Source organism: Patagioenas fasciata, chromosome 3 (genome assembly GCF_037038585.1).
Source record: "Patagioenas fasciata isolate bPatFas1 chromosome 3, bPatFas1.hap1, whole genome shotgun sequence".
NCBI classification, from domain to species: domain Eukaryota; kingdom Metazoa; phylum Chordata; class Aves; order Columbiformes; family Columbidae; genus Patagioenas; species Patagioenas fasciata.
In genome coordinates this window covers 105,826,540-105,852,847 of record NC_092522.1, presented here as the reverse complement: position 1 = coordinate 105,852,847, position 26,308 = coordinate 105,826,540, and the positions used below count along the sequence as shown (strand labels likewise).

Sequence of the window (26,308 nt, the reverse complement as noted above, 5' to 3'; positions counted from 1 at the left end):
TTTGCAAAATAATTCGTGTTCAGATTCTTCTACTGGTCAAGTTTGGTATAACGCAAGTGCATAACGTGTCCTGTTTGTTAACTGCCTGTGTGATAATTCAGTAAGACCATCGTTTTATAGCAGAACAGACTTTTATGTTATGTATTAAATAATAATCAGGATTTTGTTCATGTCTCTTTAAGTAAAACAATTTAGTGGTGGTGTGCCTTGGCAAGGAGAAAAGGTGATATAACAAGAAGGATTTTTGTACTTTACAAACCAAGGTTTCTACATGTACCACAATAGTATTCAAAGAATTATTTGCCACTCATTCTTTAAATGCATATCAAACTGTTTTCTTTAACACTAAACTTATGCAATGAGAAATAGAGTTTTTGCTGCTTTTTATAAACAGCAGAAAAATTCAAGGTTTAATTTTTCTACCTTTTAGTTATTGAAGTCCAAGTGCAAATTCATGAAGTCCAGCTGAAGCCTATACAACTAAAACGTGTGTAGATATATATGTGGAAAGGCTTAAGACACAAAACTGAAACATTTGGATATAATGATAGACTTTTAGGAGAGCTTTTGAGACTTGAGACATAGCCAAAAGCTACAGTGAAAATCTAGAGGAAATATTTTTACTTATTATTTTCTTTTTGATGTTTATAATTGAGTATTTATTGTAACTTCCGAAAACTTTAACTCTGACTGTGAACTCAGCAAGTATTTATAAAGCCAAAGAATATTGTAACATTTGCTAGTAAAAGAATCTTGTTACTCATTATTAGAACTGAGTAAATAATTTGTGATGAATAGTTTACTACAAAAACTTATTCAAAATTCTTTGAAGGCTTACATTTTAAAAGACCAACCTGATTTAATTTGATTCTCTGATTAGATGCATATGCAAGCATGTTGAATATAATACTAGGAACATAAGAAATCTGATGTGTGATAATTGCTTGACTACTTTTCACAAGGGTTTGGAACAGTGAAATTCAATCACCTAAAGTTTACCAATAATTGACATTAAAGCATACAAATACAAAGTAATGAACACAAAATAAGGCAACTTTCTGTGATACTGGAAATTCTGTTCACAATCAGAGTTTGCATCTCAGCCCTACAAAATCCATAGAAACCTGACTTTTAGGGAAACTCAAGTAGCAAAATAAATCTGTTTTTGTTTAAATAGCCTAATACTTAGATTTTAATACTCATGGTTGTCCTTACTTGGTTTTATGTCAAAATTCAGAGCCGAATGAAAGGTGTTAGCACTTTTGCATTAAGAACAGTTGAGAAACTTGACAATTTCCCATTCAGAAAATCTTGGAATATCCCAAGGAAATACTATAGGGCCAAATTCTCTTCTTGAGTGCCAGACTGTATAGCAAGGGGAATGGCCACAAATTGCTGCTTGGGAGGTTCAGTTTGGATGTTAGAGAACACTTTCTCACCAGGAGGACAGTGCAGCACTGGAACAACTGATCCAGAAAGGCTGAGGAGACTCAGCCTTTGGAAGTTTGCAGGCTCACTAGACAGGGATGCAGCTGAGCTGATCCAGTGCTGGAGACAGCCTTGCTTCCAGCAGGTGCTTGGTCTGGGTAAGAGGTCCCTTCTAATCAATATTTCTGTGACTTAATGAAAAATCTTCCTTGCAGTTTGAAAAAAATATAGCTAACATTATGTGACTGGAGCTAGCTAGCTTCCAAGCACTGGAGATGCTCAGCACCCAGCCTTTCAGAAAACAGAGCCAGAGTTAGTGCCTAGAACGTGAGGCTAATTAAGGATCTGAGACTGTCATTTATGGCAGCCTTCACTCTGCTCAGAAAGTCGCTGAATTTAAACCATAGACAAGACATTGCCTCCAACTTGAACTTCTAAACAGGGAAGTTGAACCTTTTATTTTACTTTAGTAATGAAGGTCAATCCACTGAAAACATTCATAGTCAAGTTTTGCTCACAGCTTGGTTTCAGAAATGTGGGTGGCAACCAGGATAACCACAGCAGACAAATGTTTATGTAAAGACTGTATGAATAATGATCTTAATGAAAGAACTTCATGATGAATTAAGATCATTTAAAAATGGATGTTATTATAAAGAAGATATGTTTTCTGGTTGTAGTGTTAGAACTAAACTGCCCTAGTAGCCAGCATGTTATAATATGTTATCAATAATATCCTAAAGAGAGTATTTTGCTGTATTACCTGGTGGCACTTACCAGTTTTACTCTGTGGTTTATTTTTCTTTTTTCTAGTCTGGAACATTCCATAAAATAATTTATGTATGTCTACAAGAACAGGTCAGTTTAGCCTAATGCAAGCACTGATATCCGTGCTCTGTCTGACTTGTAAACCACTCAGAGTACACATGACCTGAGGCTGAGAAAAAAGAGATGCCCAGACTGAGCACAGGTCCTGTCCCAGCTGAGCAGCTATGAGCAAACCAGTCCCTTTCAAGGCAAAGACAAAGCAGGGCTTTAGGGGCTTGGTTTGAAATTGCCCTGCGCTGTAGCAATTGGCAGAGAGCAGCAGTGTGTCTAACACACATTGATGTGTTGAATGGAGGTGAAAGTCCATGTCTTTGCAGGCGTGCTGGGACTGAGCTAGGACTAAAAGGAACATTCCCTGACTGTGTGCAATTAGCCTGCGCCAACCTCTTGCAAAACTGCATTCACTTCATATTCTTGAGTGATTATTCTCGTGGTGGGAACCCTGTGAGCCTGTGGGAATACAGTGTCACTGCATATTCACTCATTCCCTTTTTGCCTTCTGCCTTTATTCTGCTTGTTTGGTTTTACTCCTGACTGTAGCCTTTCCAGATTGAGAACCATGGGGGTGTATGATGGCTGCTAGGGAGCCAGAAGTACATTTGCACTGTCTGATACTCTGCGTCCTGGGCTCTCTCCTGGAACCTCACTCATCTACACTGTATATGCATGAATCAGTACCTGTGCTTTGGATCAGCAGGGCCCATTTGAAGTGAATTTCCCAGTTGTCCCCACCTACTGAGCTTTGGTGTGAATTGTGCTTTTGTCTTGAACAGTGTGGATTCTTCTCAAATTAAGTGAAAAATTCATTTCACAGCCATATTCAGTGCAGAAAAAAACAAAGTAGAGCTTTTCTGAAGGAAATCTGTTATACAATGGATACAGTAGGAATGTCTTTCTCAGCATCAAAAATTCTGCTTTATGGACAAATTTCTGTTGGTCTACACAAGTTGATAATCTACATATAGCCCAAATCAATGACTTTTTTTTTCTGAAATGAAGCCCAGATATTTCTAAGAAAAAATCACTTTCAGAGTGACTCCTAATAGGCAACATGGACAAGGTGCAGCCTGACTTTCTGTCATTTGCTGTCACCCTGCACTGTACTAGGAGGCCTTATGGTCTTCAGTCCTTCAACGTGCTGTCATATCACAGCAGAGATCATGCAACATAGCCTTACTTTGAAGTTATAAAACCATAACTCCAATGAGTTACACTATCTATTTTGTCTATATTATTTTTCTATGAACTGAGAAAAAAATGCAAGAACATGATAAATGTGTTGTAGTCCCAGGGGCGAATGGTGTGGATTGCAGAGGGAACCTGTGCCAAGTGTTGTTTTATGTTTAGAAACTAGTCTTGCGTAATGTGAACGTGAGTTATTCGACACCACTTGTCCTGGAGATCACTCCTCTCTTTATCTATCTTGCCTGTGATTATTTTCTTTTGTGTTTTTTAATGATTTTTTTCTTAAGATTGTGCAACTTTAACTGTAATAAAGCAAAACAAAATAGTCATGTTCGGTGAATTATCAAGTTTCAAAAGACGAAACCTTGAAATCCGTGTAATTGTTACCAACAGTTTTTTAAATGCTTTTACTGACATGGGCAAAAATTTGCCATTTTTCTCAATATGAGGTTTTTATTTCTGAAAATACCTCTGCTTTCTTAAGTGAGCAAATAAGATATAAGCCCCTTTTGTAAATATTTTATAAAAGTACGTGAACTGGCATTTTACAAAGTTCTCTTCTGACCTAATAGTAGATGTTGCTTAAATGACCCAATGGTCTGTTATACCTATGTGATTATTATTGTTCTTTTGAAACCATAGGGATATTTAATGTGGTGGAAAACTCAATATAAAAATAACATTTCAAATAAATTCATGATCTGTGGAGACCATGAGTCTATGAAGTCTCTGATTTTTCTCTCTGTGTCTTTTCTGATTTCAGGTTATCACTATAACGACCTTGTGTCCCCACAGTACTTGAATCTAATAGCAAATCTCTCAGGCTGTACAGCCCATCGACGAGTGAACAACTGCTCAGATATGTGCTTCCATCAGAAGTACAGGACACATGATGGAACGTGCAACAACCTTCAGCATCCCATGTGGGGCGCTTCTCTGACAGCCTTTGAACGTCTGTTAAAGTCAGTCTACGAAAATGGATTTAATTTGCCTCGGGGAATTGAACCCAGAAGGCTTTCTAATGGCTACGCGCTCCCAATGCCTCGCTTGGTTTCAACTACTCTGATTGGAACAGAAACAATCACTCCTGATGACCAGTACACTCACATGCTCATGCAGTGGGGTCAGTTCCTTGACCACGACCTTGACCTCACCGTGGCTGCTTTAAGTGAGGCCAGGTTTTCAGACGGTCAGCATTGCAGTTCAGTTTGTACAAATGATCCTCCGTGCTTTTCGATCATGATACCACCAAATGATCCCAGAGTTCGAAACGGTGCACGCTGCATGTTTTTCGTACGCTCCAGTCCGGTTTGCGGAAGTGGCATGACATCTCTCCTGATGAATTCTGTGTACCCACGAGAGCAGATCAACCAGCTGACATCATACATCGATGCATCCAATGTGTATGGCAGTTCGGACCATGAAGCACTAGAAATAAGAGACTTGGCGAGTCAAAGGGGTCTTCTGAGACAGGGCATCGTACAGAGATCAGGCAAACCCCTTCTTCCATTCGCTACTGGCCCACCAACGGAATGTATGAGGGATGAAAATGAAAGCCCGATTCCCTGCTTTTTGGCTGGTGACCAGCGTTCTAATGAACAGCTGGGTCTTACCAGCATCCACACGCTGTGGTTTAGAGAACACAACAGAATTGCCACAGAGCTACTGAAACTCAATCCACACTGGGATGGTGACACAATATATCATGAAACACGCAAAATTGTTGGTGCAGAAATGCAACACATAACATTTAGCCACTGGCTGCCTAAGATCTTTGGAGAGGTAGGCATGAAGATGCTTGGCGAATATAAGGGTTATGATCCCAGTGTTAATTCTGGCATAACTAATGAGTTTGCAACTGCCGCTTTTAGGTTTGGTCACACACTCATTAATCCTTTTCTGTATCGACTGGATGAAAACTTTGAACCTATTCCACAAGGCCATCTACCTCTTCATAAGGCATTCTTCTCTCCATTTCGGATTGTAAATGAAGGAGGCATTGACCCACTTCTAAGGGGATTGTTTGGTGTTGCTGGTAAGATGCGTGTCCCATCACAATTACTCAATACAGAATTAACAGAAAGACTCTTCTCCATGGCACGTACTGTGGCATTAGATCTGGCAGCTATGAATATTCAGAGAGGCAGAGATCATGGAATTCCTCCCTACCATGATTTTAGAGTTTACTGTAATCTTTCTTCAGCTCAGACTTTTGAAGATCTGAAAAATGAAATTAAGAATCCTGAAATCAGGGAGAAACTTAGCAGGTGAGCCTGAGATGAAGAAAAACACTTATCTGACTGTGCATGCAAAATTAGTACGTAAATGTCTTACCTGGAAGAAAATACTTGTTAAGAAAGGGGTAAAGGGATTTTTTAAGAAACTTCCATCAATACCAGAAAATAGACATGGAAAATTCCCAGATGTAGATGATTTCTTCACTTATACGTCTCTGTGAACAATAAGAAGTTCCTATACACTGTATGTGTTCATTAAAGTAGTACTTTGAAATTCTGGTTTTATAAATGCTGTTAAATATGGATGTTGTTTTAATGTAAGGTCATATTTAATGATAGTCTTATGCAAGTATTTACATGTTCAGTTCCATCCATTCTGTACACTAAAACAAATAGGAATATTGTTCATTGTATTTTCATGTGTGTTTGAAAATATGCCTTCAGCTACCTGCTACCACTAGCTTATCTGTACAAAATCAGACAGAGAATTGATCTCAGCTACAGTAAAAGTGTACAAAGGGGCAGGAAAGAGAAGCTATTGAAAAAGAAACAGTTCTAAGAAATCAGAAGAAAGCTACTAGAGAAAACTGTAGGGTAGACTTGCAGACCCCCATGATGTTCTCACATACTCAACCTACATAACGGGATGTCTTGCATATACACCCACAGGTTGTTCACAAAAGGAGTAGCGCTATCACTGTCACCTTTACTGTGACTCGTGTATACCTCTTGACATTAGTTTTACCACATACTGATTATTTTGTAAATGTAAAATATTTGATATTGAATATTTGTGTTTTTCTATTTATAGGCTGTATGGTTCCCCACTGAACATAGATCTGTTTCCTGCTCTAATGGTAGAAGACTTAGTTCCAGGGAGCCGCCTGGGGCCAACTTTGATGTGTCTGTTAAGCACACAATTTAGGCGTATTCGGGATGGAGACAGGTAAATTGAAACACCATGGAAACCAAAGCTATTTTTAAATTGAGGATGCTTAGGAACAGTTGCAGTGTCTTGTTTCCAAATCAAACTGCATTTTATTTTCATTTATGATTTTAATATATAATGGAAAAGATGAAGAATACAGGCTTAAAACATTGTTAGAAGCTATGATTAATTAATATTTCAAATATGTGACTTTTTATGGTGAATATGTCATGGTGACCTCCAAGCACCACAGTCAACACATGCTGAGTTTCCTTTTGCTGGTTATTCAAGTCACCAGCCTTTCTGAAAAGTGGATATTACTCATCTCCTTTCATTGATATTTAATTATTTTATTGGCAAAGGAGCTGTGGTGGTTGAGACACTTTCACCATCTCTATTACTTAAGCATAGACTGGAAAAGTGTCACTCTGTGTATATAACCCCTATACATATTTGAATGCAAGCAGTCTGTGCCCCAAAAGTGTTAAAAGCAGACAGGTTATGCCAAATAACACAAATTGGTAATTGTTCTAAAATTACTTTACATACGTATTATGAGAAATTTCTCATTTTCAGTTTCTACAGTACCTGGAATAAGAAAATAGTCATTGCTATTGTTACAACATACAGATCTCCTTTACATACTCTTAGCAGACTTGTTTGGAATTAGAAAATCAACATTTCCTTCATTTTAACATAATTCATGACCTAGAATCCTGTTTTTTGCATGGCATGAGGGTAGGCACACTTGGAGTGATTAGTCCCATACTACTGAAAGAGAAACAGGTGAAGAACTGGGAAATCAGATTTGCTTCACTTTGTCTAATGTTACTTGCTTTATCTAAGTTGTAAAATTATGACTTAAGATAGTATAAAGCCTTTTTTTATTTCTGTAGTAAATAACGCAAGCCTTTTTGTCTGCTTTTTTAAAAACAACTTTCTTATGTAAAGTTTATTTTAAAATTAAGCTGTGAAACATAAGACTCTCATGCCTGGAGGCAGAGGCAGTAAAAGGAGATATATACGCAGTATGAGCTCCAGATTGCTAGTGACAAGTACCTATTTGTGTCACAACAGGATTATGATACTGCATTTTGTGTGTGTGTCTGTGTGCATTTCTCCAGCAAAAGTTTTTTTTTTCTTCTGAAATAACATTTACAAATCATAGGAAAACATTGAATATTTAGGAAATGGGATTCTGCTGTCCAAAGAATACAAATGTTTTGAAGCATCATGCCAACAGTAGTAAAATATTATTAGACATAATGAAAGCAACTCTCACTTCTTTGAAAAGCCTTTACAATGGGCAGAGGATCAAAGCTGCCAGCACCACGCGAAACAAATGTGCCTGTGCAGGGAAAAGGAGTGATGTTTGAAGGGAGCCTAACTTCATGTCAAGATGGAAATTTCGGAATCTGGTTTTCTGATCCCAGTACTTGGAAATACACTGTCCAATGCCTTATGAAATGATACAATAAGTAGGTAAAATGAAAATTGTTGACCATTCTTCTAGGTTTAATATAAAATGGTTATGGATTTTTCTTCAAGTTTAAAAGCTTCCTAGTTATTTAGGTTGAAATAGGCGGAATAAACTATCAATATAGAATTATAATGTTACAGTTTTATGAGATGTAAACAATATCACAGTGAGAAATTCTTGTATGTTAGAATAGTGTGTCTTGATAACAAACTAGGTATAGATTAACCATTCTTCTAATCTTAGCAATTCTATCACATTTTTTTCATACCCATAAGAAAGTTGCCTGGAGAAAGAAATCTATGGTGTTTTTAACCTCTACCTTAAAAGAACCTTAAAGCTGGTAGTCTGGTGCTATTTTTTTATGTCTAAAGGCACCCGAGACATCAAAAAGGGACTAGAAGAGAAGTCAAAGGATTTGTTGAAGACTTGGGAGCTTTCAGAGTGTCAGCATGACACCAAATAGGGCTGAAGTGACACCAAGTGACATTTTGGCATCTGGATCACTCCCTCAGATACAGTGCAAAGTTGAGAATAGGATTTATGGAATAATTAATTTCATACTGCATACAGTATTGCAATATCTCAGGATATATGTATATGTTATACATATATATGTGATATATATGTTTTATAATTCGCAAAACTTGTCTTTTCTGTGAGATTACAGGTTATGGTATGAGAACCCGGGTGTGTTCACGCCTGCTCAGCTCACTCAGATCAAGCAGACATCTCTTGCCAGAGTTTTGTGTGACAATGGTGACAACATAACCAGGGTACAACATGATGTCTTTAAGGTGGCTGAATTCCCACATGGATATAGTAGCTGTGAAGAAATTCCTAAACTGGACCTCAGGATGTGGCAAGATTGCTGTGAAGGTCTGTATACAGGTGGATTTGAGTATATACATGTACACTTTGTTTAGTGTTTGTTTATTTTAATAATTTTAAGAAGATATTTGTCTTGTTCAGATTTTGTTAAGATGCTACAAACTCAAATCTGGAGCACAACCCTTGCTATGTGATCAATCGTTCCATATTTTATATTAAAGGAATGCATTCTAAATATAGCCTAGATTTGAGCATTGAAGGTTTAGGTAACTGTTTTCCTGTTTTCTTCCTTTTGTGGATAAAATTTCTTGTTCGTTACTGTCTCCTTCAAAAGTTAGGGTAGTGGGGTGATTTGTTTTTCTTCAGAAATACACTTTTTTTCTTCCAGAAACAGGATTTCCTTAACTGCATGAAGCACAGGACACTGAGAATCTCATGTTGCTTGGTAGCCTATATGTTGGCTTGTATCACAGACACAGATTTTCTGCTTATAAAGCTCTAGATATGGTTGACAAATTGTATATTTAATGTAAAGTTTTCCAGAATCTCTTCAAAAGTGCCCTGACATATGCCAGGAGCACTGAGAGAAAATCAATTTTCACTCTTCAAATTCTTAATCATAAGCAAGTAAATCATATTCTACCAGTTCAGGGTAAGTTCTCTTTGCCATGGTTCGTGAAGCTCGGTAGAGGGTTTCACAAATACATTCATTATATCAATTTGGAAAAACTGTAAAGCTGTTCTGGGAAATTATATGTTGCTTCTCTAAATGTTATGTTATCACTGAGCCTTCTGGAGCAGATGTTGTCTTTGGAAAGTCTTTAGAGTATTCAGCCATTCAACAGCCTAGGCTTGTATTTTCATTCAAGAATGTTACTACCAGAGAGTACTACTGGATGCAGTACAGTTAAACAGCTGCCAAGCAAAAGCAATAACTAATGTTCTTTAAAAAACTACCTATTTGTATCCCCTTCTTCTGAACTTTTTTGTGCAGAGTTTAGTGAACGAAAAACAAAGTATGCACAACTTGAACTGCTTTTTTGCGTGGGTGACTGGGTGTGACGCGCTCTGTGGGAATCCAGGTTTAAGCAATTAATCTAAAAAATGTATTTCACCCTGTGGCACTAGGGACTCACCACTACTCTGAAAAAAAAAACCAAACTAAACCATTCCCCACGTTTAGAATTCTTCTGATTATTTTATAATTAAAATTTTCCTAAGTTAAAATTTAGAATACAGCATACAGAGTACTGTTCATTGCACTTTATGTATATTAATAAGTGACCCATATGTTCAACTGTTTGAGCTTGGTAAAAAACACATCTGTTCTTATTATCCTTCCTGTTTTGCTCAAGTCAAAATACTTTTCCATATGAAGAATAGAAAAACATCTTAGTTACAAAACCCACTTAGATTTCTTGAGTAAAGCTAGCATTTATTTCTTATAAAGCAGAGCATTATTCCTTTTTTATAATAACAATATCAGATTACCTTTAGATTTCAATTGATGAATCATACAACAGAATTGCTAGTTTATGGTGGGAAAAAGCAGGGGTTCTGCTGAGGTACAGAAGTTTTTCTTCTGGTTTCCTTTACTTTCTACCTTTCCTTGTTTTGTCAGAGATGGTGAGGGATTACTGCAGATTTACTGAAGCTCTTTATTTGAGCAAAGAGCATTCAAGCTTCAGGTTTTCCAAACAATAAACTTTTGGTGCTATTTTCAGGTTCTCTAGTGGAAAACAAAACAAAACAAAAACAAAACAAAACAACAAAAAACAAACAAACAAACAAAACAGAGGTGTTTTGTTTTAATTTGGGTTTGGTTTTGTTGTTTTGTTTTCCTTTTTTTTTTTTTTAAGTAGTCAGCGTATGCTTCCATGGTTACTCTTGCTGACTTTGTATCTCAGTTCTCTATCCAAAACACAAAAATATTAAGTCTCTCTTCCCTCATATATAAGCATGCTGTTATGCTTATGTGAGATTTTTTTTGAGATGAATTATGTAAGAATAAGACTAGAAGTTAGGTGCAAAGACATGCTGGCTCAAATGGAAACATGTTTTTACTCCAAACATGTAAATTTGAAAAGTTTTCCATTGTGAGTTTTTACACTTTTTGTGAGTTTCACACTTTTTTTTTTTTTTTTGGTAAATCAGAATGAAAAATTTCTTTAGGCTTTTGTTTTATGTCAAACAATGACGCACGAGGAAGTGACTCAGACAAGATGCAAGTCATCCAGTCGTCCTCATAAGTGTAAACTGATATAGGAAAAGTATTTTTCTTAACTGGTTTTCAGCAACAACCCTGTCTCCTGTATCACATATTTTTCTTTTTTGTTTAATTCAGGAAACAGCCCTATACACATTCTGATTAAACCTGTTTAAATCCCACTGAATTTTACTAGAAGAGTTATGACATTCTTTAAACCAGTGTGTTTATACATGGTCTTCCAGTAGGATAGACCTATATTATGAATTCCTACATTTTAAGACCAGACCAACAATTATGCCATCACTTGCTTCTGTACTGACCACATTAGTGTATTTGATTTAAGGATTGCTTCTAGAAAGCCATCAACTATTTGTTTTAATGATGGTACTTTATTCCAAATTTAAATTTGTTTGAAATTTACTTACAGTATTGTATCTCACTATTCCCTTCTCATTATTCACTTTCATTTTCAATGAAAATACTAAGCAACACTGGCCGAAGCACTAAATGCTGTGGAAGACTTAACACTTTAAAGTGTTAGCAGTGATCTCACTGTGAGACTGCAAGATCTTTTGTGACAATGGAAATTGTTTACCAAGAGCTCTTCAAAATAACAAAATGATGCAGTTTATGCCTGACCATGTTTTCTCTTCACATAGATCTTGTGGTTTGCTTCTGCCATATCATATTAATTTTGCTTTCTACATTCAAATGTATCTTTTACATTTAAATTTAATGGCAGTGTCTATTAGCTTAATAACAATTCAAACTATGCCAGGCTATTAAAATAAAGTTCATCAGTCTGTAATTTTAAGGATAGAAGTACATTATTATAGTCCAGCATTTCTGGATGATTACAAATTTTATTGAATCAATATTTTTATTTAGGTTTCATCCAAACCAAGGATATTTTCTCTTTTTGAGGTATTCATGATAAGTAAAATATAGTTCTAATTAATAAACTTAAATTAAGGAGACTTAATCTATGACATTGCTTTGTCTTTACTACCAGGGGACTCATGCCAGTAGTTGCCATCCCTAGTGATAAGCAACGGAGAAGCAAGAGGTTGTGTCCTGGTTTTGGCTGGCATAGAGTTAGTTTTATTTCTGTAGTGCTGTGTTTTGGATTTAATGTGAGAAGAATGTTGGTAACATGCTGATGTTTTGTTTGTTGCTGAGTAATCAAGGACTTTTCAGCTTCCCATGCTCTGCCAGGTGAAAAAGAATCTTGGAAGGGAGCAAAGCCAGGACAGCTGACCCAAGCTGGCCAAAGGGGTGTTCCTTACCATATGCCATATGACATCATGCTCATCATATCAACTAGAGCTGGTCAGGGGCCAAATACCGCTGCCTGGGAACGGACAGGCTATAGTGTCACGGTCAGCGAGCAATTGCCTTGTGCATCACTCGTTTTTTATTTGTTTGTTTTTGGTTGGTTGGTTGATTTTGCTTGGTTTGGGGCTTGGTTTGGTTTGGTTTGGTTTTTTTAGTTTTTATTTTAATTATTTTATTTTCTTCTCTGTGCTGTCATATTAAACTGCTCTTATCTCAACCCACAAGTTTTTTTTTCCCCTTTCCAATTCTCTCCCCCATCTCCCACTTAGTGGTGGGAGTGAGTGAGTGTGGCTGCATGGTCCTGCATAGTTGCTGGCTGGAGTTAAGCCATGATATGCTGTCATTCATACTATTTAACCCCAAACTCCTAGATGAATCCCCAAATCTAAGTTCCCAGCCTGTTGAAGTCCCATTGCAGGCAATAGAGGAAGAGAAGTCTCTAGAGGGCAGTTCAGGCTGCAATCTCTTCCTCTGTCAATGTCCATTGGCTGTAAAGGAAACACGGGCAGGAAAGCATCCTAGTGGAGGTGTCTTGGTGATTTCTGCAAAACCAGGCAGTTGGAGGATTTCCTTCTTCCCTGTGCGCTGTCACTGCCTTTCTAAGACACTGACACCTTCACAATCTAATGGGCAGCTAAGTTCTTCCCATCCTTATTTTTCAAATTTCCATGTATTTTCAGTCTGTCTGAAATTATTTTTTCTCCCTGATCATTGATATATTTATTCCAAAACACGCATTATTTTTATCTGCAAAACTTTCTAACTAGTTCTGGTTTTTTTTGTTTTTTTGGTTTTTTTTTCCTGCTGGGGTGGTTGGATTTGCTTTGGTTTGGTTTCAAGAACCTAATGGTTCTCCTGTGTCTTCCTGCAGACCATCCAAAACCTATTCAAATCACAAAGACATCATAGGTTCTTAAATGTCTTTAACCATCACAGAATGTTAGGGATTGGAAGGGACCTCGAAAAATCATCTAGTCCAATCCCCCTGCTGGAGCAGGAACACCTAGATGTGTCAACAATTTATGTAGTCATGTTCTGTAATTTATTTGGATATTTGCTTTCCCAATGATGTCTGAACCTTCTAGTTTTGGTAACATCAGTCTGTGAGCTTTGAGGTCAACTACAGAGAACATCTTTATATTATAAGAATTCCTTACTATATCAGCTGGGAGATGGCAGTCTGGGTTGCTACTTTGTCTTCTACACCATGATTTTTGTCCAGATGTTTAAATGATGTTTATGCAAAATGCATTTTTTCCAATCTGAGCAGATTATTGTTGGATTTTAGACCAAGAAAATACATTTTTTGCTGCTATTAGGTTTAGCATTTGTTAGAAAGACTTATTTAACAGAAGAAATGGAGAAAAGCAGTGTAATGTGCAATAACAAAGCCAACTATTTTGAGTTAGGTCTTCGTTTGGGGTGAAAAGTCTTTTTTCAATGTTGTGTAAGTTTTAAGTAGCTGCTTTGTGAAAACATCTAGTAAAAAAAAATCTTTGACATTTCAGACATTTTCACTGTTTCTTCTCCCCTTTACTGCTCCCACTGGCATGAGCAGAAGTTCTTAAAACCAAAAATGCTTACCGTAACAGCAACTTAATTCACTACAATAAATCTCAGAGAACTGAAATATTATCAAATAGAAGCAGTAGTTACATTATGTGTGCTTTTCTTCACATTCTCTTAGTCTCTCAGGTTGTTTTGGCTTAAACTACTGTTTGATTAATTCTCCTTGGCCCTGATTTTGAGACGTGATTCACTGGGAATTAAGAGTACTCAATGCTTCAAAGTGTCAGGGTTTTTTTCTGTCCAGTTTACATTATAGGTGCATTTTTAAAACCTTGTGAGAAACAGGGAATTTCCTAAAGATGTGAACAAGGGTTCCATGTACACATGGATTATCTTGCCACTTGCAGTGTAACAATATGTAGCTTCTTGAAGAAAATGTTGTCCATAGAGAAAAATAATTCTTAGGTTACTTTTAAACATTCAGCTTTGTGCAGAAAATTAATTGGACTGGGTGTAGCTAATGTGAGGAAATCTTAGGCAGGCTGAAAAAAGCAGAATTTTAGGCTTATTTGTCTCATTTACTACTGCTGCAAAAGTATTCTTCATTAAAAAAAAAGAGCTATAAACTTCTTGGTTTAGGCTTTCTGAAAGCCAGAGCATTATGTCCTGCACCTCTCAGCAGTGCCAATCCTCTTCCTTTTACCTGAAACAGAAGCCAAGAACAAGAGTTGTTCATTTGTCAAGTTGACATATTTGAGTCTTAAAAAAATACAGAAATGTCAGGTCTATGTACCTGAACCTGCCACTGCACATGTGTTCTCATATTTACTAGTCTAATGTGATAAAACCTTCCCAGGATTTCAGACCTTTGTTTCTGAAAACAAATCTAGGAATTAAAAAAAAACAATGGGCCCTTGTGTTACTATACATATATATATATTCTGCATGATGACCTTAACAGTTGTTAAACAAAGGAAGGTGGCAGAAACCTTTCACAGATTGCTTCCAAGAGAAACTAAAATTTCTATGACACTCAGGAAAACTTTAAGCAGCAGATTGTTTTAAGAAAAAAATACTTTCTAGTTCTTTCTCCAGTGCCCCTTCAGAGTGTGATCCCTTTTCTCACCACACTAACTGTAGAAGTGTCTAAGGGTGATCAAAAATGCCTTCATGCCAAGCGTCTTGCAGACATAGCGGTCTACTCCTGTCTGAAAGAGCTTAGTTTCTGAGGGCCAGCAAGAAGATTGTGTGAGAAACAGCAGAACACACAAGAAGAATGAGCAATATGTTGGCAGTAAATATCATCTACTTCTTTGGTGGTGGTGTTGCTATAGGAGGAAGGTAATAAATTTACTCAAGAATGGGACAAGCTGCAAGGAAAGAAAAGGGAAGGAGATTTGTGTGGATAAATTGCTTTCAAGAATGGTTTCTAGGTATTGTTTTTGAACTGCAATCTATTACTACTCTCTCTTTTTTTGTCAGTCTTATTTTTTCTGTCTTAATTGATATTAAGCCATGGACAAACTAAGTTTTTCCTATCAGCGAAATGATAATAAGTTAATGTAAGTAAAAGTCCAATACAAATAAAAGTACTCCAAGATACTTATATTTGTATAATCCTGAGAAACTTGAAATTTGTTTCTCAAGTTGCTCAGTTCAACAGTGGTTTGAAGTACTTTGGATTAATACTTTAGGTATTCTATCTAGCTACTGCTAAATTCCAGGAAAATACTTTGTAGAATGCTATTGACTTTCCGAATAAATTTCTTGTGGTACAAGTTAAGAGCAACATTAGGGAAAATCACTTCTTCCCCTGTTCAGTTGTTTTCATGGCTCATTCTGCTAATACCAGACTTAGTTGGCATACGTTCATGGGATTCTGTATTTCAGCTTTCCCTTCTCTTTTCTTCGCAGACTCTTTGCTTCTAACAGTTGAACATGCTGTTGGTTCCCACTGTAGCTTAACCCATTATAACTTTGTTTTAAAGCTTCTGTGAACAGAAATCTGAAAACTTCTATTTTCTCATTGTCTCCTCTCCAAAATGTTGTTCCAGATTTGGTTTGTTTTCCTTTTCTTTTTTTCAAATGGGACTCCTTCCAAATACTCACTGTGGTTGGAAGGCTAAATATAATGAATTAAAGGAAAGACATACTTCATCTTGTGAAAACGTCCCCTTAGGATCACAGGAGATTTCTGTCATGATTATTCTCAGGCTTCAGATTTTTGTTCTATGGTGTGGTCTTAGGTTCTAAGAGATTGGCAATATTTTCAAATCCCTCAAATTTGGAAATAGGACTGGTCAGCCAGTAAAGTGTGTCTGTAAATGTTGTCCAGGATTTAATTAAAGGTTCTTTTTCAAATGCCAAAAATAACAAATAATAATGCCTGGAATAGATGAGGAAGCAACAGGCTGTTTTTTCTATCATTTTCCTGCATATTTAACTACCCCGTTCCAAAAGCAGAAAGTAATTAAAAGCCAAGAGAGTGGAAATTTCGGAAGTGAAAAGAATAGCTAAAGTAGTACTGATATATTTGTGAAAATAATATTTATTCCTTTGTTTCATACCAAAAGGCTGGTCTGTGAATAATCAAATTCTCTGCAGCCAACTGGCTTAAATGTTGTATCACTGCGACATATTCAGCTGCCATCAAACTGATTCCAGAGGGATCGCACTGAATGTATGAATTGCCTTTGCCAATTCAGAAGATACTGTAAAACTGTATTAAAAATATAACTGCTGAATTGTACTGTAATTTACAATGTATAATTTCTTGTCTGATTTCAGACTGTAGAACTAGAGGACAGTTTAATGCATTTTCTTATCACTTTCGGGGACGACGTTCTCTTGATTACAGCTTTCAGGAGGACAAGCCCTTGAAGAAAATAAAAATGTCAAAAACAGTAAGGTGAGATTATTTTTTTTTTAAGGAAGTATGAAAAAAAATGTTTTCAAAATGGAATGGAACTGAATTATTTCTTTGTAAGCACATGCCACGTTTTTGCAATGTCTATGTTCCCAAGTTTGACTGATGTATTTCATTCTGACACTATACGTCTGCTAACAGTAAACTACTTTTTAAGCTCAGAGTTGTGTAAGACCCTTTGAGAATGAAACAGTGTAATGCTTTTGTTCTTCCTGTGCTTTTCATGAAAAAACTCTAGTAACGAAGCACAATTTGGAGGATTTGGAATCCCACATTCCTACTGTGCCTGCAGTAACCAAACTGAATTATTTCCTTTCCTTCTTGGAGCTGCTGGGTCCTCCTGTAGAAATAGGAGGAAACCAAGTGTTAATAACACTAGCATAAAAAATTGTGATAATGGTAGGGATTGCTTCTAGTACCAAAATATTCCATGCAGGAATGGAGAGCAGTGGTGCTACAGTGTTGTTTATAACTCGCTAATACTCAAAATACTCTAACAAGGAAGTAAATCACAGTGTCAGACACAAACGATCAACTGCACAGGGCCCCTGCAATTTCCAGTTCTGCTCAGTTCTTGTGCAAATCATTAATGATGAGCTAATTTGTGACTCCTTTGAATTATAGCTCTTTCTATATAGCGTGTGTTCTTTTAGCAAATAAAATCATCTGCTTGACTGAGAAGATTAGGCAGAGTCTACCCACTCTGGAAAGGAAAGCAGGTAGACAGATATGAAGACAGGTAAATTTATTTCAGCAGTTTCAAATACCCATGTGGATGTTACAGCACTGAGGAAACACCACCATTATATTTCACTTAATTGATAGGAAGCTGTCCTGGAGTAACAGAGCTTTTAGGTGCTTAGGATTTTAGACAGAGAAGGCAGCGTTTAAGTATAGGCTTACTTATAAACAATAGGAAAAAAATGTTCCTTTGAAGCAATCTTTGAAGACGGATATTTTATTCGTCTTTGCCAGTGCACTGTTTGAAGTTTTGAAATTTACAAAACAGTAATTCACTTTTTAAAGATGCTGGTCCCATAATTCTAAAGCTGTAGAAGGGTTAAATTAAATAAAAAGCAAGAAAAATAAATGCTTATATCTAAGAAGCAGCTTGTTTTCATTAACTTGCTCTTCGACTGTATTTCAGAAATGAAGCTCAAACGTCTACAACTGTCCAATTAGGACTATAAAACTACAAGTTTAGAATACTTTATTTATAGCATAAATAAAACTAAAGCAACCTCAGTCCTTTAAGATTCTCATCAGTTCTCATGATCATTGTTGTATTTAAACTGCATTCGTGGTGAGAAGATTTTTTCAATAGCTTGAGCAGGTGGGGAATGGTAAACTTTGTGTTATACAATAACAGCTGGTTTACTTGAATTTTGGCATGTTATGTTGTTTAGAGTTCTTTTTCTTTAATTTAGATTAAAAACTATGGGAAACTAAGTAGACTGAACACCTGCCAATAAGTGCTCTTTTAATTTATGCAGAAAGATTATAAGTCGTGAGCCCTATTATATGAGAGAAGATTTCTTTGCCAATTCGTTCTTTGGTTATCTCTTAGCTCTGGAGAAGACATGCTAACAAAAAAAGGAATGCTTGTATGGATTCAAGGATCTTAATGTAATAAGTGAATTAATAATTAGTGTTATCCTCCTTTTTGAATACATGTTTTTTTAAGTGGTGCCAAATAATATATTATTAGTTATGAACAGTTCCTCTGATAACAGTTTCCAATCAACAGATTGAACTGAACAGATAGCTGGAAAGTGCTAGAGACAAAAGGCTCTAAATTTTGTGTGTGATAATTAGTATTGTTTTCAAATGTTGTTAGTTAATATGGGACACATGAATATGTTCGTATCTAAAAGTGCCTCTTGTTTCTTCATGAAAAACAACTTTTTCCTTTTTAAAGGAAATTTCTTTAAATACACATTTTGCTAATGAGCGTATAGAGGGAGAAACTATGAATCTGAATGTGAAATGTGAATTTAATGTTTGGAAGTATTAACAACATTTTTTTAAGACTCGCTTTTGTATGCTTTTCATATTGAAGGCTCAGAGATTTCCCAGTGAATTTAAGATGGTACTCTACAGTGTCACTGATGACAACTTTGTGTCTGTGTCCCTGCACGAAATACATACATTATTTTTCTAAGTAGAAGAAATTCCCTGTTGCTAGTGATATTAATGGTAATCCACAGCTCACCTGACTTGGGGCTGTCTTTAGCACCAGTTGTCTTGCATGCCACTGTGGTCATACAGTTCCTACATTTGCTGATTGCTCTTCTTGTAAATTTTTGCTAAGTATTCTAAAATATCTAGCCAAATAAAAATGAATTAGATTAATACTCTGACTTGGCATTCATTTGTTGCAGTTCTGTGAAACATAGTAAATATTTTCGTAATGCCACATCAGCATCTAATGAGAATACAAACATGCCTGCAGTGAATGACTTCAAAGAATTTGTTTTGGAAATGCAAGAAACTATTTCAAGCCTCAGAAACCAGGTAAGGTGCTATAATGGACAGTTTCTAATTGTAGATTTAATTTATAATATTTTCCTAATATCACTCATCTTATGTTTTTAATATTTAGACATCCACTGCAACCCAAAACCACGACATAGTACCTCAAACAAAACACATCACAGAACATGGTGTGTTATTATTTTTTATTTCTATGTTCTTTTGAAATCATACTGAAATATTCTACAATTAGACTCTCTTGACTTTTGAAACCGAAGCCTTGTGTAACCATTGTAAACTAAACATGACATTAGTCTTTCTCTAAAAATTTGTCTGTAGTGTTACTAAAATCTTTTTTCCTATCTGAAATGTATAGAATCTATGTAAAACTATGATTAAAATGTAGACTTCATCAGAAGTAATATGCGAGACAACAGCTGTGAATATAGTTAAGATATAGATCACTTAGAGAAGACTTCTACAATGTGGCATAAACTCTTTATTCAGAGTAATTCAGCCGTAGTGCTTTTCCATGCAATTTACAGATACAATTCATATGCTTATTTACATTGTAACTTGGTTCCATCTTTGATGGTATTGTTTAGTCATTGTTGTATTCATCTTCATTAAGGAAAAAACAGATAGTCAAAATTCTAAGCAAACAATATTAATTACGTTTTTGTTGTTGGTGGTTTTTGTTTTTGTTTTTTTTTTTTATTTCAACTCCTTTTCATTCAGACATGTTTTAAAGGTTAGATTTGTCTGTCCGTATGTGTCACATCTAGTTCTCTTTGTGTGCTCTAGTTGTGTGTTCCAATGGTAGGAAAGGTGTGTCTTCTGCTAGTTTGCTTTTGAAAGGCTGTTTGCACGTGTGTTACCTGTTTCTAGTCTTCTAACGTTATGAAAGCTGAGTAGTCAGGAGAAAAACCAGGCAAGTATTTTTCATGGATTATGTAGCATAAGAGAAAAGACAGAATAACTTGCACAAATAAAAACTTTTCTTTGATTCAGTTATTAACTTTGTTTAATGTTTTCAGATAAAAAAACTTGAATCACGCCTCAGTAAAACTGATTGCACTGATGAAAAGGGTAAATCATATTCCAGCAATGAAACCTGGAAAATGGACCCTTGTACTGTGTGTGAATGCAAAGTAAGTATGTGGAAACCCATTTTGAGAAAGAAATTATATTAGGATCTGCTTCTAAAACAGCAGTTCCAGTTTAGTGCCTGCTAATTTCTGCGTAATAGTTACTAATTGCTTTGTAACGGATCTTTAGTTATTTGGTGCAAAAAGTTATATTATTCAGATGTCCCTGCCCTGGTCACTGGTTTTCAATCTAGCCTTTATACACTTCTATTACATTTCCATTTTTGTTGATATATAGTTGTACTGGCAAAATTAACTGCAAGGTGAGAGACTTCTTGAAACAGTCTACTAAAATGCATAAAAAATCAATGAAATCTCATCTACCTTAGTCCTTGATTTTTATTTTCTTTCATCATGGTGAAATTTTTAAAAAGGTAATAAAATAAATAAGTCGGTACTTGGTATGCCAGGGTTTCGTGTCTGAAAGTTAGATAAATCAGTATACTGCTTTCTTAAGGATAGTATAATGCTAACAGGATTCTCAATATAAGTTCATGCTGAAATATACTATGTGGAGTTAGTCACAGTAGCCAAGATCTTAGAGAGGATGAATGAGAGAGAACATATTCTTCAATAAAATGAAAAATGTACTTCCTTTTTGGAAAATATAGCTGAGTGTATTCTGGTTTTGTTACATTTTTCCTGTCACAGGTTGGTCAGATCACCTGTTTTGTGGAGTCATGCCCGCCAGCTGACTGCGAAGCGCCTGTGAAGGTTAAAGGAGATTGCTGTCCAGTCTGCTTAAAACAAAATAATATTAAAAAGAAGCCATAAGTCTGCTTTTTAAGAATTTAGGGTGCATACTCCTCAAATCTCAATGCCTGCTGATGGCAAAACCAGATAACTACAGTCTTAACAACAGCAATAAATCAAGTTTTACAACATTCTAATGGTGCTGCAACAGTATAACGTAACGTATCATTTTATTTTCTGCCCATGAAGGTAATCACAATGCAAAAATTAACAAAAGGGAAATTAACAAACAGGTCAAAATTAACTGTGTGTTAAGCGTCTCAGGTTAGACAAACTCAAACTGGTGCTACTTTAAAAGAACACTGTCAGGTGGTTTTAGGTACCCAAAATGACTGGGCTTAAGACTTACTCTGAAATGAACACCTTGTTTCCTACCTTTTATTATCAACATCAGAAGTTTCCTATCCCTTTTCAGTACCAGTCTGACTTGATATTTAGCTCTTTGATAGTATTGAATAAATGCAGGGAAACAGAAAACACAAGGTCACTGTGCCCAAAGCAATGCCGTAAGGGCCAGTTTCCGCAAACACCTATCCATGGAAATTCTGTTGAATCACACTATGATTTCTTTATCTGGACCAGCAAGGAAATAAAGCAAGCTACATGACACCTTTCAATATAATTTTGTTAATTCAAGGAGCAAAATTAATCAAAATTTTCAAACAAAAAAAAGCTAGTTTTATTAAAGAAATATAAATAAATATAATTGGAAGATACAAAAAGCAACTGAATGTATATTACAGATGTAATTGACAGTGTTCCTCATTCTAGGAAAACATATATGACAGAGTAGCATATGATCTTAAAATGAACATAATCCTTTTTGTCAAAACGTGTGCAATTTCTTGGCAACTTGTTTGTTTGTTTGTTTCCTTTATCTTAAATCATTGTACCATGACCATCCAGTCCAGTTTTAAAGCACGCTTCTGTTATCTCAGATCAGCTCACGTATTTGTATGGCCCTGTTCTGAAAATGTAAAAAGATGTCACATGCCATTTTGTATACAAAGATTTCTACTGATTCATCGTGCATATTGTCAATAGATGTATGTTCCTGATTATATTGTGGCACTGTTTGTTGAAAAAAAGAACAAACAAAATCAAGGATCATGAGTAATTGTGGATTGACTACTTTTTCTGACAAGGCATTTCATTTTTTTTTGTTTGTTTTTTTTCCAGTTTCATCTAATGCATTTATATTTTTACCTCAATATTTTTATCATTCATGTTAAAGATGGTCTACCAATGGACTTTATTTCCCATTTAATAAATGTTTAATGTTATAGAGTAAATGTCTACACTAGCATTTCAAACTTGTGTACTTTTTAGAATACAAACTGCATATTTTTGACCAGGAATTTTGTATTATATTCAGTGAAGGACAACTATCATACCTCATTTTACAGTTTTTTTTTGTGTTTATTCAGAATTGATTCTCTCCCTGAATACCTAATATGTTCGAATTTAAGGCTCTGTCCTTAAGTCCCAAGCCAGGACTAGCTAGAACCAGAGCGCTTCTTTAGTTACATAGTTCACTGACTTGTGAGTTTATTGTTCAAATTTAGGGAAAAGAGATTTGGGTATCAAAGAAATCTGCACAAAATCAAATATCCTCATCTTAAGAATTTCCAATTATGCAAACAAACTGAATACTTAGCTATTGCATGGTAGATCAAATACCTGTCTAATAATTAACCTAGCACAGCAATATGAGTTCCACTATAAAATTTTGGCACATAATTTCTCTGATTACTAACATTAATAGTTCCTAATTTGGTAAACTGAAACCATGACACACATTCAAACTTTGGTGTATCTTTAAAGCTTACTGCAGAAACTTGTTTCTTACTATGGTAGGAGCAGTATGTACACGTGAGTGGTGTGTTAAAGGTGTGTGGTAGAGGTACACATGGAACTATGATTTATATTTTTAAGAATATTTTAATTGATTTTATATACAGTGTTTTGACTTATGTAATTTTCTATGTTAATACTTCTAGAAATTGTGCGTGGCAAGTACGTTTGAGTATCATATGGTTCCTAGAGGTTGTCATTCCTGTATTTCTTTGATACTCTGCTATCGTGTTGACTTTTGTTGAGAGTCCAAACCACATGTCTCGTCCTGTAATTTCAACTCAGATGGAACTCCCATTGACCTATAGCAGGAATTTCTCTAAGAGGAAGGATTGCAGATCTAAACCAAATCGAATTTAACTGTCTAAACAGTTAAATAAGGCAGTAGTACATCCACCTGGTTTCTACTTGCATTCTTTTATTCCAATTTTATATTAAATAAACTTTCTCAAGATTTTTGCTTATAGGAGAAGAGAGTTTCCATTTATACATTATAAAATAGTACCTTGTATCTGATTGTTCCTTTTCTCCAGCCTCCAAAGTAAAGTGAGAGGTTTCCTTCGTTACTCACTGTTTATTCATATGGTATATAAAATGGGCTTAGGAGTCTGGATATGCTTAAACAAGTGTAATATTGAGTTATTTTTTGTCATCCATCTGCTTATAAACCATTCAGGAAAACCAGGTCTTTATCCACAGTTTAAAATGGATTGTACTAATTCAGTTTTATTGCAGTGTCTACAGAATCAGCCTTGATTTTTAACACTTCTGAAACAGTGGCCAATGGCTAGATGACCATTTCCTCAGTATCCACTGTGAGAATATTGCTGTAATATGTTGCAAATTTTACATATTTATTTCCTGTGTTAATGTTACCTAAAATAAGTCATTGTTTTTATTTTGATCAATAAATTTACCAAAGAATTGTTTGCACTGTATAATGAATGCTTTTCAGTTAAAATAAAATGGGCCACCTTTCCAAGTAAATTCCAAGTGATTTCTTGTTGATACGTGTGTTGTTTAGATTATTTGCTGAAGATTCCTGATCATAAGCTTTTATCGGACATCCATCTTACTTATGCTGGATTGTCTTGATAAAGACTACATTTCTGAGAACTAAGCAATGAACTAATGAATCATGTAGGTTCAGTAGGTTCTTTAATATAATGACACATAGAATTAAAGTATCTATTTACTTTTCTCTTTTACGTGATGGGAGAAAAATGCATGTAGACTCAGAAAGGTCATTTAAAGTACACCTATTTCTTAGCACAAATGTGTATTTGAAAACAGCGCTGAACATTTTTTTCCCATTTTTATGGGAATGTCATAACACTTACAGCTTGTTCTTGCACAATTTCTTTATTTCCTAATGTCTTCATGTAGATCCAGTCATTACTTGCCTTCCAATGGACTTGATTCTATGTTCATTCTTTATACAAATCATCTCCCAAATGGATATCCAGGTTCATGCAATCTCAGCTCAAAATGAGTCTTCTATCCAAAAGAGATCCTCTTATTTACCTCATCTTGTTTCTCTGTCACAGGATATGAATTACTGCTGAACACATGATGAGTTACTCTCATCCTTTGGTGAGGTGTTAGGATCTCTAGGGCACTGCGGTCACTTCCTTTGCTAGAGCCATCTGAGATTCATCTGTTTCTTCATGACTTCATGCAGTACAGTATTTTGCAATACAGTATCATTGCAATTAATATAATTCTAATTTGCCTTACGGTGAAATGGGGGAAGTTAAAGGTGGACTCTGAGACACAGAGTTAAGATTTGTCGTCAGGTTGCAGTTGACTGTGCTTCACTATAGTTTGGCTTTGAACATTGCATAAGGCAAATCTAGAAAAGCAGAACTGCAATAGGTTCATTTATGTGTTTTCCAGCAGGCTTCTGAACGTATTATCCTGTTGCTCTTCCAAAATGTTGATAAGTAGTATTCAATCATTGTCCTAAAAAAATTTTAGGGCAATCAGATTTTTTTCTCCAACTTCAGATAAAATAAGTTTGGCAAAGTACTGGTATACATTTTTCTAGTAAGTTAGATGGGTAATGCGTGCTTCTTTTAGCAGACATAGTCAGTTCCGAAGTTTCTAAACCTAATCTAAGAACACTCGAATGTTTACATTTCAATTTATTTTTTTAAACCATGAGACTAAACCAGGCAGACAGATGAAGAGAAGATTTTGTTTCAGTAAACAACTTTGTGTTAGTCGAAGCAAGACAACAGCCAGGGTACAACACAATTAATTGCCAATAAGTTCACTAACAGCTATTTAAAAACAAAACAAATCAAAAAACCCACAAAGTTTGGACTCTCAAACTAATATTGATATATATTGAGAAAAATTCAGTAATTTGAAATAAACTGAATAAATTGCCTTTTTGTTTTAGTTGATTACAGCTAAGAACCATTTGGCCACAGTATGATTAGAGTTGTCTTTATAGGGAATGACCTCCCATACTCAGTAACTTTGTTTTGTAAAATAATATTTTGCTGCCATAGTATATGTTGTTATATGATCTAAAATATTTTTCCTTATATTTTCTTTTTAAGCTTCTATTAGTTTTGTGCTTTTTCCTGTGTTATTTACCAAATCAGTAATCCTTGCAGTGGGATTTTTAGACATGTTAGACTATTCCATGGCTTTAGTTTGGAAACTAGCATAAGGTAGCAAAAGCTTGTATATTTGACTGATTTTCTCAAAACTTCTGCATTATTCTGTTGTTGTAGTGTTAAAACAGATTAAATGTTCTACATGTACAGGATAATACAATTGTAAAATGTTTACTGTCTTCTCATGGTCTCACTCATCTACAGTGTGGGGTTTGGTGAAGTATATTTCAGAATTCACTACACTAAATTTTTTTTATGTGCAAGAAAAAAACGCGATCCCATATGTGACAAAAAACATGTTTGACAGAATATGTCATAAAAAAACACCAATATCAGCATATGCACGTATCTCATTCATGCTGAAAGTTTGTCAGACACCCAATGGAATGAAACAACACTAACCTTATTAAAGCTAATGGGAATCAATGAAATACTAAACATGTAATAAATTACTAGATATTGATGCTATCTTTACCAGCTTTGCATTATGATGTACCTAAGCAGGAGATTGTACTGACTCCTGAAAAGGCAGCTTTGTCTGCTACTACCATATTTTAAAGC

At 35.5% G+C, this 26,308-nt stretch overlaps 1 protein-coding gene across 1 annotated transcript in view; it reads left to right on the top strand.

Annotated features, from left to right (window-relative positions):
* Nucleotides 1–24,107, top strand: part of PXDN (peroxidasin) — an 87,303-nt gene extending 63,196 nt beyond the window's left edge. The window contains exons 17-23 of the mRNA XM_065833136.2: nt 4,205–5,708; nt 6,490–6,624; nt 8,754–8,962; nt 16,755–16,875; nt 19,275–19,407; nt 20,403–20,516; nt 21,165–24,107. Coding sequence (XP_065689208.1) covers nt 4,205–5,708; nt 6,490–6,624; nt 8,754–8,962; nt 16,755–16,875; nt 19,275–19,407; nt 20,403–20,516; nt 21,165–21,287 — 2,339 coding nt within the window. The 3' untranslated portion in view covers nt 21,288–24,107. The remainder of the gene's footprint in view (nt 1–4,204; nt 5,709–6,489; nt 6,625–8,753; nt 8,963–16,754; nt 16,876–19,274; nt 19,408–20,402; nt 20,517–21,164) is intronic.
* Nucleotides 24,108–26,308: the final 2,201 nt, after the last annotated feature.